Here is an 18,280-nt window from a genome sequence, read left to right as displayed (position 1 = left end):
AGTCACCCACCAGGACACTGGGCCACCCACCACGACACTGGGCCACCCACCACGACACTGGGCCACCCACCCACGACACTGGCTCACCCACCACGACACTGGGCCACCCACCAAGACACTGGCTCACCCACCAAGACACTGGCTCACCCACCACGACACTGGCTCACCCACCACGACACTGGGCCACCCACCAGGACACTGAGCCACCCACCAGGACACTGGGTCACCCACCAGGACACTGGGCCACCCACCATGATACTGGGCCACCCACCAGGACACTGAGTCACCCACCATGATACTGGGCGACCCACCAGGACACTGGGCCACCCACCAGGACACTGGCTCACCCACCAGGACACTGGGCCACACACCAGGACACTGGCTCACCCACAGGACACTGGGCCACTTACCCTGATACTCTGTTCCCCACAAGCCCAGAAACAACAGAGCCCAGGGAGGATGCACAGAAAGCCATGAGCCAAAATAAATGGGTTTTCCTTTAAAATGAACTCTCTCAGGTATTTTATCATAGTGGTCAACAAACTAACATGACTCTCATTAGCTGCCGATCTTTCTTTGTGCTAATGTTATCCCAGAATTCTGTGGTTAACATTTTGCCCATAAAATTTTACAAAGAATCGGGAATGCTGTAGGGCAATCACTGCCCTGTTGGGGTTTTTTTTCCCCTCACAACTCTCAGGCCTTGCTCTGTGGGTGCCGTGAGCTAAGGGGTTGTGGAAGGGCTGCAGGGCACAGCTCCTATCAGGGCTCTCCACCCTGAGGTGCCTGCTGGGGAGCCAGGAATGTCCACTTCAGGTGGAAGTGTTTATCTTAAAAAGTCAAAGACTCTCCAAAGGAGCCGAGCATGGGGAAATAAAAATGAAATAAAGAAAAAAAAAGCTTTCCGTGTTCACAACAAAATTTTGATTAATTCAAAAACGAAAGGCTACCTATATTCATTCATAAAAATGAACTCACTATTTAAAGAAGGTAAAATGGGTCCATGTGCATACATGGATAGACTAGTAACTCCTGGATTTTACTTACCTGCCCCCCCCAAAAAAAAGTGAAAAAGAAGAAGGTAAAAAGTGAACATGAGAGAATTAAAAATGTAAGTCTGAGACTCCCTGAAGGGGAGGCTGGGCCAGGCGTTATGAGAAGGACTGGCACTGCCATGGCCTAAGGCCTGGAAGATGAGAGGTGAGCACTGCTGGACTCCAGCCGTACGCGAACCCCCGGCAGAGTGGCCTCCTGGAAGCCAGGCTGGGGCCAGAATGACATCTCTACTGCACAGCCCACTTCCGGGGTCCGGGGTACGCCCAGGGCCCAGCACTGCACACGCCCACAGCTGGTGTATCTGAGGATGTCTTGGGGACAACACCAGCACCCTAAGAATTACCCTTCAGGCACAGTAGTGGCGCACAAGGACCCCAGGACCCAGATGTTCTTGAGAAAGAAGCTGATTCTGAACAGGCAAAGTCAGGGACCCCAGGCGGCGGTGTCTTCACTGAGAGGAGGACCACCCCCCAAATTTACCGGTGGTCCAGTAAACCCTGGAGGGCCGACGGGTCCCTGAAGGCCGGGCAGTCCAGGCGAGCCCTGAGGTGGAAGGAAGGGAAATGGTCACAGGTCACAGCCTAGCCGGGAGGCGACACCACGCGGGGTCCTGAGGTCTCACAGGGCTTACCGGCATCCCTGGAGGGCCGGGAAATCCTCGCTCTCCTTTCAATGGCATCCCAGGCACATGGCCAAGTATTTCACCTGGATCTCCCTACAGCAGGGGAAGAGAGGAAGGGTCAATACTGACAACCGCCTGGGGGAACCCAAGGTCCACCCAACGCCATGCACGCGTCCTGGGCTGGGCTGGTCCCTGGCTGGAGCTTAGACTCGGTCTACACTGGAAGCATGTGAACACATCCACTGCTCTAGGGACCAGTGGGGATGGCCATCGGCCCTGGAGACAGAGGGGCTACTGGGAAGAATTTGTGATTTGGTCATGGGGCCTCACAAAATGAGGATTGGTCTTCACATCCCAAGGTTCTTGGAAAAACCAGGAATGAGAGGCTGATCCTGACCTAAAAACACATGCTGGGGAGAGATGGAGTGGGAGGGGAATGCATAGGATTAAGTCTGAGTGACTCGGTCATGGGTCATGGCGAGGCCTGTGAGCTGGCCCGGCCCAGAAGTAATCTGGGCAGAGCTGTACCGATGACTGGGATTCACCTGGATACTACACTTCGCAGTGCCACTCACAGCTTGTCAGGAAGCTGTCTCCACGAGACTCTAAGTTCTGTTTCCTAATCATATTCATTTAAGGTAACATCATTTAGGAAAATGCATGCATTGCTAGGTCAGCCGAAGTGATTTGTTTGTTTTTATGGTTTCTATTGTCAATTGACGCCTTTTGATGAATGCAGTAAAATGATGTAGAGTGAAATGAAATGAAGTAAAATAATCACCAAAGCATACCTTCATCCCTGGCTTCCCAGGAGGCCCCTGGAAAAGAAAGCCTTGGCATTAGTTTCATTTTATCCAACACACCACTCAGATACCAGTCCAAAGGCAGTATGAAGAAAGAACAAAGAAAGTCTGCCCTCCACAGTCCTCTACTCACAGGATTTCCACTGAAACCTGGCAGGCCTGGAGGCCCATGCGGGCCCCTCTCTCCCTGCAAGAGAAATGGAGCAGTCAGACGCAGCACCACACCCCAAACCATGCTTCCACACCTTTCAGGGAAACCTCATGGGACGATTAAAAATCATCTCCCAAGCATTTCGTTATAAGCTGTATCTCTGGACGCCATCTTACAAAAGAAAAAATACCACCAATTGCAGAATAAGTAGGGACAGAGAACATTTTCCCAATTGATTTAGTCACTAACTGTAATACATTTAGTGCTAATGAACCATTTTAGGATCAAAGTTGACCAAAGAGGAAAGGCATGTGTATATCTTTCCTGTGCACCAATAGCAATAAACTCTATTTCCTTATCCAATAAAGTGATTGGGTAACTTTCCAGTTAGGGCGAATAGCGCTGGATGACAGGACCTGGCTTCTTGCTCTGGGAAGCTACACAAGCATACACAGAAGGAAGTTCTGGTCCCAACTGACCTTTGTACCGTTGCATCCTGGGATTCCTGGGGGGCCTGGGGGACCGTCTTGGCCGGGAATTCCCTGCAATAAATCAAACGAAGAAATAACCAAAAATAGAAATTCCCTTGCCAGTAAAAGAGTTCACAAGAATGCAGAGTGCATTGTGTCCACTTACAGGAAGTCCTGGGTTTCCAGGGTAACCGGATACTCCCGGGGGTCCCTGTAGAGAGGGAAACAAAAGCCTTTCAATCAGGCCACAGGAACCTCATCCCCTCCCCGCACACCCTCCGGTTCACAGAGCCAGAGCCCCAAGGCTGGAGTTCCGAGTATGTACACTGTACAAGGGGACAGGGTGGCAGAGGCTGAGAGCCAGGCAGGGATCCAAGCTGGAGAGCAGAGAGTCACATCAGAGGCTGGCTATGGCTACCACGATCAAGTCTCCACCTTCTTCTTGTCCTATCTCAGTTAAAAGTCATATATAATTCATGTTCAGATTGTAAGCATCTGTGAAGAAGAGTTTATAAATCCGTTCTGTTCAGTGGGAGACAAGCTCATCGTTGTTTCTTTCTGGTCCTGATGTTCTCTCTCCTCAACAGTCCGGTGTGGCCTCTACCCAGAGTGACATGGGTATTTACTCACCCTGCCCCCCAAGAGCTACCCTGCCACCAGTGCCTACAAGTCGGATGGCCCAATCCCTCCTTTAACCAGGCAGGGACAGGCCATTTTGAAATGTCTTCCTGCCTGCCTTCAACATTTTCTTGCACAGATTGCCACCTTTTTTTGTACCTTCCAGGGACAGAGGTAGAAAAGCAAGAGAAAAGGAAGAAGGAAGGGTAAGCTCAGCTCTGAAAACATCCTGTCTCTTCATGATCAACAAACTCTTCCTCTAGCATCATCTAGACACGTCGTTAACAGACTTCCCCCCTAAATTCAAGGACAGAGGCAAAGGACCCTTCAAGGAGCACCAAGGGGCAGAAGACATTGTGAATGACCCATGGTGTTCTGCACATGCACAGCAGCCAAGGAGAGGGGGCGCAGCTCTTACCCTCGTCCCTTTTGTGCCTGGAAGACCTGGCTCGCCAGCATCACCCTGGAAGAGAACAGAGACGCCATGAGCACATCTCCTTGTCACAAGCATAGAAGATTCTGGAATCTGCTGCTCAACACAGGGATGTCAAGCTCACCTTTTGTCCTGGTGGTCCATGTGGTCCCTCGGGTCCCTGCATCCCTGGAAATCCGATGACACCTTGTAGTCCCGGGAGGCCTCTTTCTCCCTGCAGGTAGGGCACAGAGATCAGACAAACGGCAGGGGGAAAGAAGTGGAGGAAAGAGACCAGTCCCCGGTACCAAGCAGTGGTAGGGGTCACCTTGGTGGCAGAAGAGACTGGATGGCTAGCAAGGTGCCATTGGTGGGCTCATCAGCAAGGTGTTTCTGCAGGACGCTGGCATCTGGATCAATAGACTGCCCGAGAAGACTTGTATTTATTCGCTCTGTGTGGCCTGGCACCCTCCAAGCGGAGGGGCCCTTATAGAAGTGTGGAGGAAAGAGGACTCCTGCCTCTCCTGGAGCTGACTCTCATCTCCTCCTGCTCTTGCATCCCAATTCCAGTCCCCAGGCTTTGGACCTGAGTCCACATCAGCAGCCCCCAGTTTCCCAGGCCTTCTGCTTAGACTCAGTTACAATATTGGCTTCCCTGACTCCCGCTTGCAAGTGACAGACTGTGGAACTCAATAGCCTCCAAAATCACAGGAACCAATTCTCATAACAAATACCCTTTGTCTACCTGTCTGCCCATCCATTCATCCACCCATTCATCCTTACACCCACACATCCGCTCATTTACCCATCCATCCACAAATCCACATACTCATCCAGCTAGCTAGCTGGCTATCCAATCCACCCGGCCATACACCCATTCATCCTATTGGCTTTTTCTCCATGGCTAATGTACCAGGTTTTCCGAGCTCTACCTGCTATTGTGTGAGTCTACAGTGAGCGAACAATGGGAGGGGCTGAAGTCTATTTCCAGTGCTTTTCTTTTATTATTTTAAACTGTTAAGGGAAGAAAATGTTCATGTTTTGTTAGGTAATAGTGAAGGAATAGTGTTCCATTCACTGATCTGATTACACTTTCACTCACTCTCTAGTTATCAGTAAACTGCATGCTGAAGTTTCACTGTCAGCGTGACAGGTGGGTCTCTCTCTTTACATCCATCCCAGAGGTGTTGGTGGGCAAGCTCGCTGTACATATCTCTGCATCCCTGGTTGTCAACAAGGCTGAGAGTGGACTTGGATAATTTGGTTTTTTCAAAAGTAGTTTTGCAAACGGAAGGGAAGATTGAAGTACTGGGCTAGCCTCTAGTCCCAGAATAAAAAAGAAACTTGAAATCTCTTAAAATACTGTTATGCAGGGTACAAATCAGTGGAAGACATTCCAAGGACTGTAATACTTTTGAAGAAGACAAAAAAAAAAAAACCCACTCAAGATTCTGAGGGTTGGATTGGCCTTCTAAGAAAGAATGCAAAATCAGCACAGGAAGGCCAAGGGCTGGGAGGCAGGGGTAGGGCTGAGTCTGGGTGCCCAGACAGTTTGGTCATGACCAAGCAAGAGGAAGCACCAGAGGGAGGAAACAGAGAAAAGAGGTGGCACTGATGTTTGATCCCAGAAATACTACATGATCTGTCACTCTAGGCACCCAAAGAAGTGGCATTTTGGGGAGACTGCCATATTTCAATTGCCCACCTAAAATACCCATGACCATGACACGAACTCAAAAGACACCAATCCCCTCTTGCAGTACAAACTACTGTAGGCTGGCTCTTAAAATGAAGAGGGAGGAGCACCACCAACCCGGGAAGGACTGCTCGGAATTGAGTGCTTCCCTGCAAGTTCTCTGTCAGTTAAAGCGCACTCCTTCCCTCTCCTCAGTATGCCATTTCTCCTGGGGAGTGACGGAAAAGCCTATTCACCAAGCCAGAGCTCACTCAGCCTTGCCAAACCACGCAGCGGGGCCTGGCACTTTCACCAGTTCCACGGCAGTGTGGTCCTGCACTGGAGTGGCAGACACTGGCCACTGAGAGCCACCCTGTCTGGAGGGTAAATAAGGAACTGAGACGGACCAGCAGGTAGAGGATGAACAGCAAACAGACCGAGAAAACAGGCAGGTTCTGCGGGCCAGCAGCTCAGGGAATCTTCCAGCCGGGGGTCTGATGCGTGTGGAATGCTGCCTCTCCAGAAGGCCTGGAGTTGCTAGGAAGGAACAAGATTCCCAGATCACATCTTGTGCGTGTGGAAAGATGGCAGTGGGAGCAAGACACACCACGGCACACACTGACAAGGAAGAAGCGCATCCAGCACGGCCATTCTCACTCAGAAGAGCAAAGGCCTACTCCAAAAGCAATCGAGCTGAGTGGCAAAGAGTGCCCCCCCAGGCAAATAAGAAGGAACCATGACTGAAGCTTGTGCCTGTGCATGAGCCAGCATGGACTCAGAGGGAAAGGGGAAAGGCACCAAGAGCACGCAGGAGCTTTCCACTGCCTTCGACCGAGTATTTTTAGGACTTAATTAATAGTGGCATTACTGCCAGGAGGCCAGTGGCGATAAGATTTTAGAATTCTCATTTTAATCGTGGAATGCATGGAGGGAAAGCAGCCAGAGGAACTGATTGCTACCAGTTTCTCACTGAGTCAGCCCTGAAGCCAGCAGTAGAAACGAGGTCAGGCCGGCCTGGGCTTCTTCATTTCTAGGTCACTGGAGCAAGCTCATTCCCAGCAGCATCTGAAGCCATTCTCCAACATGTCAGCTAGGGAAGCTCTTGGGTTCACTTCACAGATAGGGGGGCTCCGTGCTGATGCCGGATGGACCGGCCACACCCCTGGGAACAGAGGAGCGAAATCTGAACTCCCAGATGGGCTTTCAGCACCGAGATGCATTCTTTCCCAAAAGTGGCCAGAGCGTTTCAGGCCCCACATCCCAGGAGCTTTGCCATGAAGCCGCTGCACAGGGAATGACGCCCCCTCGGTACGTCTCTGGCCATCTCCCACAATTGTTTTTTTTTTTTTAACTTCCTTAATCTTTTTTCCAGGCACAACTGCACAGGAATAATCTTCCCTATTCACCGCCCATGGGAACCGGGCAGGGCAGACAGACAGGATGGCCACTGGAGCAGCCACACAATTAGCTGGCACAGAGGATGTGCTGCGTGGGAGCCGAGAGACTCAACCCAGCTTCCAGCACATTCCACTGGGGATGGAGGAAGAGCAGAAATCTGGATGCACTGCGCACAGGCCTTCGATGCCAGGAGTTTCCAAGCCAGACTTCGCAGCTGCTCCGGGCAGCGCTCCAACTGTGACCACCCTTAAGCTGCAGCTTGAGGCCCGAAGTGAAGAAAGCTGGAGGACACCCCTCACATGGGTTCCCACAGTGCACTTGTGACAGGCCAGGCCCTCGGGACAGCCGCCACGCCATTCGTACCAGGAAAAACCAAACACCAAGCCAGTGCCAGTGGCTCAGGTCTGTCATCCAAGCTGCTCAGGAGGCTGAGATCTGAGGCTGGTTCAAAGTCAGCCCCAAACCTGCCTTGAGACATTCTCGTGTCCAGTTAGTCAGGAAAAACGCCAGAAGTTCGAGTATGACTCCAATGGTAGAGTGCTAGCCTTGAATGAAAAAGCCGAGCAAGGGCACGGAGGCCCTGCATTCAAGCCCCAGTGCAGGTGTACCCACGCGTGCACTGAACACCATAACCACCATCATTACAGTAACAATAACATAACAGCAATCAAGATTCAGAGAACAGACTAGGGTTGCAGCCTGGTGTTTGGTTAGCATGCTTGAGACCCTAATTCAATCCCTAGCAACCCAAACACACACACACACATACACACACACACACACACACACACACACACACACACACACACACACGAGATGGACAGGCAAAAAAACAAGCTGTAAAACATTACACAAAATGCATCCAGGAAGGGGCCAGCCTAGTGGTTAAAGTGCTCGCCTAGCATGCATGAAGACCCGGGTTCAATTCCTCGGTACCACATACATAGAAAAAAGCCGAAAGTGGTGCTGAGGCTCAAGTGGTAGAGCTCTAGCCTTGAGAAAGTCCAAGGACAGGGCTCAAGCCCTGAGCTCAAGCCCAGGACTGGCAAAAAAAAAAAAAATGCATCCAGGAAGTGGTGCTGTGGTTCAAGAGGTAGGGCAGTAGCCTTGAGCTGAAGAGCTCAGGGACAGTGCCCAGGCCCAGAGTTCAAGCTCCACAACTGACCAAAAGCTAAAAAATTGCATTCATATTTTGTAGCTTCATTCTAGAATATTGGCTCTATGTATTCATCTAAAAGAAAACATTCCTTTTCCCAGGGCAGAGGTGACAGGAGACTGAGGCTCATTTTTCTGCTCTGCTCATTATACTCAGAGAAACATATACAAAAGTATCATATCTGAAAATATGCACAATGTCTACGGCCATACCACCTTGAACGCACCCCATCTCGTCTGAAAATATGCACAAGTAGCATTCGTTCTTGTAAAGTAAAACAAAGCTCTATCCTCCAGAGTCATTTTAATTACATTTAACTTAAAAAATAAATCTTTACAATATGTGAGATTTATGTACCAACAACAGAAGTAAATCACTGCTGGGTCCTCAAACAATAAAATTCAGAAGTTGGGGGTGGAAAGGAACAAAATTCCATTGCTTACAAAGATGAAAGAACAGAGCATGGAAAACAAACTTGGAACTGAAATTAGCCACTCTAAATTAGGCATGAAATAGAGTTTCATGCATGGAGCAACTTCAGATGTTTGCTTACTATATTATCTACAGCAAGCATATGAAGAACCCATAAAATGTGGGCAGAAAAGGTTCTTTCAGAATGCTCAATTACTTTCCTTCCTCTTACAATGCTTTGTAGAAACAAACTCATGATTCAGGAACTCAAAACCTAGACTCTAGCTCCTTCACATACAACTCAGAAATTCAAACACAAGTAAAGCACCCTAGAAGGCAGGAGTTGATATGGTATGAAATTTCTAACTTTGGAAGATAATTGCCAGCAACAAAACCTGTGAACACAAGATGCATGTGAAGTCATCATCAAGAAAAATCTTACTACCAAAGACCATGTCTATTTCCACAGCCAACATGGAATCCTTAGGTTTAAACCAAACTGTCACTGATTTTTTTTTTCAAATTCAGAATAGTAGATCAGGACCTACACAAGGGACCACAGCACACACAAAATGTTGCCAGAGCCTGGGATCTCCTCACACACCAGCCAGCTGAGACTGGTGATTGACTAATCACAGAAAGCAGAACGAATCGGAGGAGCTCGCTAGAGAGACCTGCAGAGCTTCTGCCCTACCTCTGCACTGCATGTGCTTTAAAGCTGACATGCTGCCTTGCTCAGTGTTGGGCATAAACGTGGAATGTGTTTAAAGAGTGGAAAGATGATGGCGCCAACAACAGACAGGTGTGATACAGCACGTGCCTCTAACACCTTCAAGACAGAACTAAGCCTGGACAGCTGCCTGATGCCTGCATCCCAGGCTGAAGGAGCAGCAGGGAGTCTTGGACCTGTGTCCTGTGTCTTGGCCCCCATCCCGTGTCGGCTATACTTCATTCACTGGGCACCTTGAGATGCCAGCTCGCTTGGAAGCTGACCTCACAGAAAAGCGAAGGCACTTGGGTTTGGATCTCACCGGACATCTAGGGATAAGGGAAGCCATTTGGATGGCGGGTCATAATCAGTGGACCGCCGCAATACCAAGCCAAAAATCCCAAAAGTCTGATTCCTTGGCCTCAGCCACCACTTCCGGAATGCGATACGGGACCATTTCTGGAATGCGATGCAGATGGGAAAGTGGTGGGAAGGCCTGGTCATGTCACAGGGTCACAAAAAATCTCTAATGAAGGCCAGTGGGGGCTCAGTCTACATCATGAGTTTGACACAGGGGCTGAAACGCTGCACTGCTGCAGGGAGGGGCTCGGCGTGCCTGGGGCAGGGGCAGAGAAGGACTCATTTGCCTAGAGGAAGACATGTGCGCTTACTCCTCTGTGCTCTGTGGAACAGACAGGAGTCTTAAAAAGGACGTGTGTCATTTAGTACAACTTCTCAGTGTTGTGCACAGTTTCAGTTCACGGCTGGCTGTGTGTGTCATTACTTCTACTGCTTCCATTCACACCGATAGTGTTGGCATGGTGAAGGCACAGGTCTGTAATCCCGGCACTCAGGAGGTCAAGCGGGAGGAGCAGGGGTCCCAGGCCAGTCTGGACAGTAAATCAAGAGCTCAAAAACCACAGCTCACACCTGTAATCCTAGCTGCTCAGAAGACTGTGATCTGAGCATTCTGGTTCAAAGCTGGACCACACAGGAAAGTGCATGAAATGCTTGGCAAAACCCAGAAGTGAAGCTATGGCTCAAAATGGTAGAATGCTAACCTTGAGCACAAAAGCTCGGGGACAGTACCCAGGAAAAAACAAACAAACAAACAAAAAGCATAGCAAAAGTATTTAATATTAAAGCAGGAAACAGCCTGGGCCCTCAGGCTCTGTGAGGAGCCCTGTGCCCCTGGGCTTCCAGGCCTCGCCCTGCTCTCCTGCTGGCTTTGAGTGTGAAGATGGAGCACAGGAGACCCTGGCCACCACACACTCCCGGCTGCTGCTGTACAGACATCCCAGGGTCTGGAGCTCTCGTGCCACTGTGGGCTAGCACTGTGTGGCCGGGACGGTGGCTGGGACAGGGAAGGGGGGCGGTGTGTTCTTCATGGTTCAACTCAAAGAATGAAACCAGGACTTTCCTGATCTTAGAAATCCAGTCGGAACATCAGCTCATGAGAAACAGATGAATTAAAAGAACTATCATTCAACACAAGATAACCAAAGCACCCTAAGTACCGTCTTCTTATAAACAAAGTAAAACTTTCCCCTCAAGACAGCTAAAAGCAAACAAGACAGTCTGACTTCACTGGCCTCGTAAAAATATTCTGGCAAAGAGGGATGAGGACACATCACTGGCAGAAAAGAAAAAAAAGAGAGAGAGAGAAAACTTTTAAAATTTCCAGTGTCCTTCATGTCGTCCCAGATATTTCTCGATGATTCGAGCTAGGAGACACGACCGGGCTCCCGGCTGCCCTGCAATCCTGCAAGCCTCTGCTTTGCTCCAACTTCCTTCTTGACTTCTTTCTTGACAGGCTTTTCTCAGTGGCTACTCCAGAGTGGAATGGGATCTGAAATATTCCTAGCGCATCTGCAGCACTCCCTAGGACAAGTTGGGATCCTGTGGCACAGGGTTGGGAAGGGGGGCGGTATGTACCTCTACGGCCTGGCTGGCACCTACAGTCCCTCCTGTGCTGAGCTGCAGTGTCCCCAGTGCAGCTCCACCACCATCTCGGTGATCTGGTCTGGGGAGCCAGTGGAGGCCGCCTCCGCCCCTGGACGACCTGGGCATGCCAGCTAGACCCACACACACACCTTGCTGAAAGCTGGTCTGGGCTCCCTCAGTGGCAGTGCACCTTGTTGTGTCGCCAGGGTTTGGCTTCTAACCACCAGAGGGAGCTCTAGGCCTGCACTCAGTTTTCCAAAATAAGTCTCCCCAGCGGATCCTGAAGCCATAAACTCCTTTTCCTTAAGTATTCATTGTATTCATGTATTATGATTAATGCCACTCAATATTAAGCACCATTGAACTCATTATTGGAGGCACAGCTAAGAGAAATCATTTTGTTAAAGCCAACGAGAAGGAACTCTTCTCTTTAAAAAGAATTTTAATTAGAGTTCAAAATTTAATTACCATTAAATACGAAACCAGTAGCCCAAATATTGGAGCTATTAGGTGACAGGAGTATGCTATGAGCCTAAATATAATGTGAACCATGGTTTGTTCTTTCATAGTTGGAGTACATGAATTACACAAAACTGTGTGTTGAGATTTTCGTAATGTATATATGGACCTACAATCATATTTGCCGTTTTCCCCCCTTATCTCCTCCTTCCTCCCTCTGATTCCCTTCCTCTTGCACTATGAATAATATTCTGTTGTTTTGGTTTGGTTTGGTTTTCTGCATCTATTTTAAAACTGAGAGAATCCAGTTTTCCAAAGTGCATGGTATGGAAAAACGAAATCCTTCAAAGCATAAGACAGACACAAAAAGGCAGTGAGAAACAAGAAATCACTAGGTGTGCACCCTTAGGAAAGCACTGCTAAAGCATTTCCTTTGGCTCCTTCTGTAGAAGATGTATAGAAAACGTATGCCTTCTGGAAATTTAGTCTGTTCTCCTGGATTGTGCCAACTGTGAGGGGGAGAAAGATGACCGTCCATTTTCAGCAGCTTCCAAAGAAAGCGGTTGATGGATCTGCTGGCAACACCTTACCCCCGGGGACTCCCTGATGCCCCTCCCCAGGCCTGCAGCCTCACCCTGCTCCTCATCTGCCCACCTCAAGATCCTTCACAAGCAGACGACTGTGCTGGCCAGGACCTTACCAGCTGTGGCCCTGGGAGGGGGCACATGTCTCACACTGCAGGGGTGAGGCCTGAAGCAGGTCCGTGCAACTCCGTGCTAGCTCAGGGGAGAATGTCGAGGGCTCCTCTTGCCTCCAGCATGACTGGAACTAGTCAAGTGCCAAGCTCCACACCTGCCACTGGGCTCCCTGGAGGCCTTCCAGAGTGACAGGAATTGGCATCAGGCGCTGTGCTAAAGGATCACCCAGGCACGGGAACCTCCAAGGATGTGTGCCCACACTCCAAGGAGCCAGCTTCCATTGACTACAGCCACGCTCAGAGTAGCTGTCCTGGCTCTCCGCCACCCACCACCTCCGTGGCCAGCGCACTGCGGGGAGCCTGGCCCTGGCTGGAGCACTCACATACCCAGGGAAAGAAAACCCTATGGATTTTGTTTTTCACTTCCTCCTTTGCAATCTTTATAAGGAAAAGGATCCCCCAAAACACAAGGTTTTCAATTGGAACATTCACCTCCCACTGGAGCCACACGGCAAGGCCCCGTCTCAGGGTTTCGGACAATTCAGTAGAGGCAAGGCTACCTAGCTTTTAAATTTTTTTTAACTACCTGAAATCTATCAAACATCTACATCTTGAATTAAATGCCAGGTTTGTGAGACGGACTGAGATTGAAGGAAGATAGGTCATTGATAGCACGAGGCTTGCTCCGTTCTAAATCTGGACAAGAAAAAAATAAATAAACCTTTTGATCATAAAGACAGCTTGCTTTATCTTCATAATCTCCAAACCAAGTAGCCTCAGGAGTAAGGAGACGTGCTGCACGTTCCCAGAAGACAGGAAAACACGGGGGAATGCACACATCCCTCAGCAGTCCTTGGAGAGTATTCAGGCTAAGGAGATGAGGATGTTGTTAATTTCATCTTGAGAATGGACGTGGGTGTGACAGGGTCCTGGAACAAAACTAGGACATATAAAAGTCAGGAAATGCCACAAACTGGGCCTTGGACTTCGTTGGGTTTTTTTGGTTTTGCTTTGTTTTGCTTTTGTCTGTGATAACAGTAAATCTGAATAACTGAAATGAAATATCCTGACATGAACAATCAGAATTACGAACACAAAAGTGTACAGTGCCATGAGACTGGGTGAGGGAGGTGGAATCCGTGAGATTGCCATGGGAGAGAGATTTTCCTCCTCATCTTAGACAAGGGCTGTTGTAACAAACCCCCTTTCACAAGGTGACGTACTGCCAATTTCACTACATTTATTTGTAGACATCTTACAGATTTGAATTGATGGCAATGCTTCCTTAATTATTTAATGCTGGTAGATAAAAATGCTAAGTTCACTGGCTAAGAACTAAGGCAGATACAATTACATGACTTTGTCAAGAGAGAGGCATTAACTTTCTCATAAAATAAGTTGTAAATTGTACAATATGAAGACATGACATTTCCTGTGTATTTGGTATTTGAATTTTTTTAATGGACTTATTAGAGAATAGATGGCCAAGTGTGAGTGGGTTGGAGAGAAAAAAACAGAAATCATCCAGTAAGAGACAGGCTGAGCCATGACAGCCCATGTGCCCACCCAGGTGCTAGGTCTAAAAAACAAGCAAGGAAGCCCCCCCTCCCACCCCACCCAGTAGAAGGATGCTGAGAGATCAAAGTGTCTTTCCTCCTCATCCAGATATAAAACTGTTTTCCTTGTGGAAACTCGAAATCCATGGGAGTGCACCACACACACCCTAATTCTCCACCACGTCCTCGAGACTCACATGGCCCGGCACAGCAGAACCAGCAAAGAGTGGGGTGTGGTGGCTCACACCTATAATCCTAGCTACTCAGGAGGCTGAGATCTGAGGATCGCAGTTCAAACCCAGCCCAGGCAATACAGTGTGTGAGACTCTTGTTTCCAATTAACCACTGAAAAGCCATTAGTGGGACTGTGGCTCAAGTGGTATGGTGTCCAGCCTTGAGCAAAAAAAAATTAAGGGACAGCACCCAAGCCTTGTGTTCAAGCCCTAGTACCCCAGAGAAAATGGTAAGCCCTGCACTTCAGACCCCCGTGTTGTTTCAGAGCCAATCCTAAGGGATGTGGCAAAGCACCCCAAGGTCTCAGGGTGAGTCGGAGAGCAGCACCCCGCACGGAGGCAGCAGTGGACAGGCAATGAGCTCCACCCGTGGCCGATGTGGATGGTGGCAAACAAGATTTGAAATATTAGCTCTCAGACACCTGTCTAGGTTGTCGTTGTCGTCGTCGTCGTGGGCTCGTGCTGTCCTTCTGTGGAGCTGGTGGAAAGGTGCCCCAGGGAGGCTGGGAATGATGGATGACAGGGACACCCTGAAGGACAGAACATGCCTAAAGGCAAGTGGGGTACCCCAGCGAAACCCAGCTCTGCCTCTGCCATTTTCCTAACCACAGTCCCTCCCCTCTCTCTCTGCAGTTCTTGGCCCGAATCCACCGGGAAGATCACAGAAATGGAATCTGACAAGTTGTTCCCAGGCCAGGGGCAGCACACCAGGAGTCTGTTAGAGGAAGCCGGGCAGGACTGAAAGGAAGATATGCTCCCCATCAGCCTCACTTCCCATCTGCACATGAAGTGATCTGGGGAATACAACGAGGAACCCCAGGGAGACGGCAACTGGAAAGGCCAGAATGGCAGGACCTTCAGGCCTCCGCCCAAGGGGCCTGTGGGTTCCACAGCAGAGGAGGAGGACAAGGCTGGTCAAGAAGACCTCGGAGGCTGGAAAAGGAGGACAGAGGCGGGATCCTACATACTGCTGAGTCACAGGGCTCGTTTCCAGAATCAATCACCACAAAACTATGTGACACAGAGGGAATGTCTACTTGCAGCCATCACTCACCGGGCCAAGCTTCCTCCCTTCACATTAACCCCGAGTTCTGACAGTGGCTGCGTACCACAGTTCCCGTGGGGAAGCACAGCTCTGCCCTGACAAGGCCAGCGCTGGCCAAGTATGGAAATCCCTCCGGCAGCTGTGGGAAGACCCCAAGTCTGAGGCACCAGCCATTCCTGCTCAGAGGGGCCTGGGAACTGGTGGAGATCTCAACCGTAACCCACAACCACCAGGAATTACTCAGATTGAGTGCAAGCCCTGTTACAGGGACACAGACACAGAGTCATCAGGAAGGACAGTTCAGTCCCCAAGCCCAGGATGGACAGGGCACCAGCTGAACCCGCGTGCTGGGTCCTCCCTGTCATGGTGGGGTCTGAGGACAGTGACATCCTGTGGAAAAATGTCCCAGTTCCCTTTCACACACAGCAAACCTTGCAGAACGTGGGAAATAAATGACTGTGGTTGCTGTCACTCCAAGGATGGTAGCCCAAACAGACCAGACCACCCTCCCCCCCCAGTCACACTGCCTTGCATGGCCCACCACCCACATCTCTGCCCTAGCCTGCCCTGTGATTGCCTTCCATCTGGCCCATGTCTCACGCCTCCCGTCCTCCTGTCCCTTGTCCATTTGTCCAGTCACCATGAGCTCTAGGGAGTGGTGGCCTCCAAAGCCACCTTTAGGAAAGAGTCCAGGTTGGGGAAATGGGGTCAGACAACAGGCAGGGGCAGGGCCTTCTTCAGAATTCTGTGTGTGTGCTTACGTGTTATGGTTATGTATGGAGTGTGTGTGTGCATGTGCCTCCATGTGTGTGTTCATATCCACATCCACATGGTGTAGCTCTGTGGCATAAGTGTAGACTTACATATGTGTGCATGTGGCAGGTACATGTATGAATGGAAAGTATGTACTGTATGCATGCACAGTGTATCTGCGTGTGTGTTTGGGTGTACACATTCTGTGTATGTGTGTCGGTGTGTGCCCAGGCTGTACATTGTGGAATGTCTCTGTGTGTATGCTGTACATGTGTACAGGTCGTAAGTGTATCTGTGTGTGCACATGGCGTGTATTTGCATATGCATGTGTGAGCTAGAGAGAAGAAAGCCAGCAGTGGGCTGGCCTGGAGGTGACATCACAGGGCACTTGGTGAAGCACTGGGACACAAACCAGATGCACCTGTGTGGGTCCGTGAGCAGACAAGAAAGGAGAATTAGCAATGACACAGGAGAGGAGAGGAACTTACAGGAGGGCAGAAAGCCCAGCATTTTCATAAACAAAACAGACAGGTGGCTTATGGGTGGGGATGAAGCAAGCACAGGTCCCCTGTGGGCCCCAGACCACGGGTAGCAAGCCTCGCCAGCCTATTTCCAGCACTATGTGGGGCCAGGCACAGACTATGTACATTGCTCCAAGAACAAGATACCACCTCTATGGAGATCCAAACCCTCTCCAGGAGGAGACAAAACCAATGTGCCACGCACACACCCAATGGCAAGAGTCACAGAGGAGCGTTTGCAAGACCCTCACCTCACTCCTGAAACACAGATCAGCCTGGAGTGAGAGCTCCGACCTTGGGGTGATACAGTCTCTCTTCTCCTCTCACAAATATGTCCAAAAGCACTTCTGAGAAGATCAATGGTCTCCCTTGTCTGGGGAAGCTTCCCCGAGTGTCAAAATAACCCCCCAAATGAGGGCAAGCCTGATGACAGAGAATGGGAGTCGGGCGGATCACTCCCATGCAGCTGTGTTCTGACTGTGTCTGTCACATTTTTAGGGAGCTGGTGGCAGACTACTGGCTGCCCCCCCCCCGGTCTGAACCAGACCAGGGACACACACTCTGCCACCTCCTGCTGTCCTCCAGTGCTCAGCTTGGACTTTGTGCCATTATGGGATGGGTGTTCTTCCCCCACCCTCCTCCTTGCTCACCACTGCCACAGCCCATAGCCCCAAGAGGAGCTCAGAGCACCCCCAGATTGCAGAGGAGTGGGAGGTGGTGGGGCACCGCACATCCCTCTTCCACCTCCAGGGGTTCTGGGTCTGCTGCAGACCTAGAATTCTCTGACCAGTCTTCTCAAGGAAACCACTGTGGAATCCAGGATGCAGCCAGACACAGCGGGCTTGAGTGACATCACACCAGGGCCACAGATTCATACCCAGTGTCATTAAGCTCACCTCCTGAACTAGCAGGCTTCAAGAGGACTCTGGTCAACCCCACCATCTAAGGCAATGTGGAAGAAGCCTACTCACCCTCCATACTTAAACCTTCTCCTTGTCTATTTGCAAATGTGTCTGTAAGCATGTTGGCTGGCAGACTCAGACTAATAGAAAAAAAAAAAGTCCCTTATGAAGGACTTTAAAACAAGGATGGCTTCATTGCAGGGTTTTAGAAATCAGCCAGCTACCACATCTGGATTCTCCTGACTTATTCTCTACTCAACTGAACTGGGCCAGAAATGTTTTATAGTAATAATCTGTATACATGCACATATCTATGTATGTATGTGTGTGTGTATGTATGTATGTATGTATGTATGTATGTATGTATGTATGTATGTATCAGAGACAGAGAGAGAGAGAGAGAGAGCTTGCAGAGGAGGTGGGTTAAACTCTAAGTAGGTATGGCATTCAAAAATACCTTTGATATTTTAACAGATTTGCCAAAGGGGAAAATAAAACAAAGGGGCACCACTTCCCCAAGTCCTCTGCTTTCCTCATTAAGCTGACTAAGTCCTTCCTTTGTTTAATTGGGCACTGTGCTGGGCCCCTCCCCATCCCCATACTATCCTGGAGAGCCCAGTCCTCCCCCCCCCACCATCATCCCTTCCCAGCCTTATGTGAGGTCTAGAAACCCATCCTGAGCTCCTGAC

At 49.8% G+C, this 18,280-nt stretch overlaps 1 protein-coding gene across 1 annotated transcript in view; it reads right to left on the bottom strand.

Moving 5' to 3' along the window:
• The window catches only part of Col4a1 (collagen type IV alpha 1 chain), a 118,083-nt gene that overhangs the window by 44,568 nt on the left and 55,235 nt on the right, over positions 1–18,280 (bottom strand). Inside the window, exons 3-10 of the mRNA XM_090341883.1 lie at positions 4,278–4,367; positions 4,139–4,183; positions 3,269–3,313; positions 3,112–3,174; positions 2,615–2,668; positions 2,470–2,496; positions 1,688–1,771; positions 1,537–1,599 (exon numbers count right to left, since the gene is read on the bottom strand). Of these exons, the coding sequence (XP_090198009.1) occupies positions 1,537–1,599; positions 1,688–1,771; positions 2,470–2,496; positions 2,615–2,668; positions 3,112–3,174; positions 3,269–3,313; positions 4,139–4,183; positions 4,278–4,367 (471 nt within the window). The remainder of the gene's footprint in view (positions 1–1,536; positions 1,600–1,687; positions 1,772–2,469; positions 2,497–2,614; positions 2,669–3,111; positions 3,175–3,268; positions 3,314–4,138; positions 4,184–4,277; positions 4,368–18,280) is intronic.

The sequence above is a fragment of the Megascapheus bottae genome, chromosome 11 (genome assembly GCF_031878675.1).
Source record: "Megascapheus bottae isolate mThoBot1 chromosome 11, mThoBot2.hap1, whole genome shotgun sequence".
In the NCBI taxonomy this organism is placed as follows: domain Eukaryota; kingdom Metazoa; phylum Chordata; class Mammalia; order Rodentia; family Geomyidae; genus Megascapheus; species Megascapheus bottae.
The sequence above is the reverse complement of the archived record's forward strand: the minus strand, read 5'-3'. Positions and strand labels throughout refer to the sequence as shown.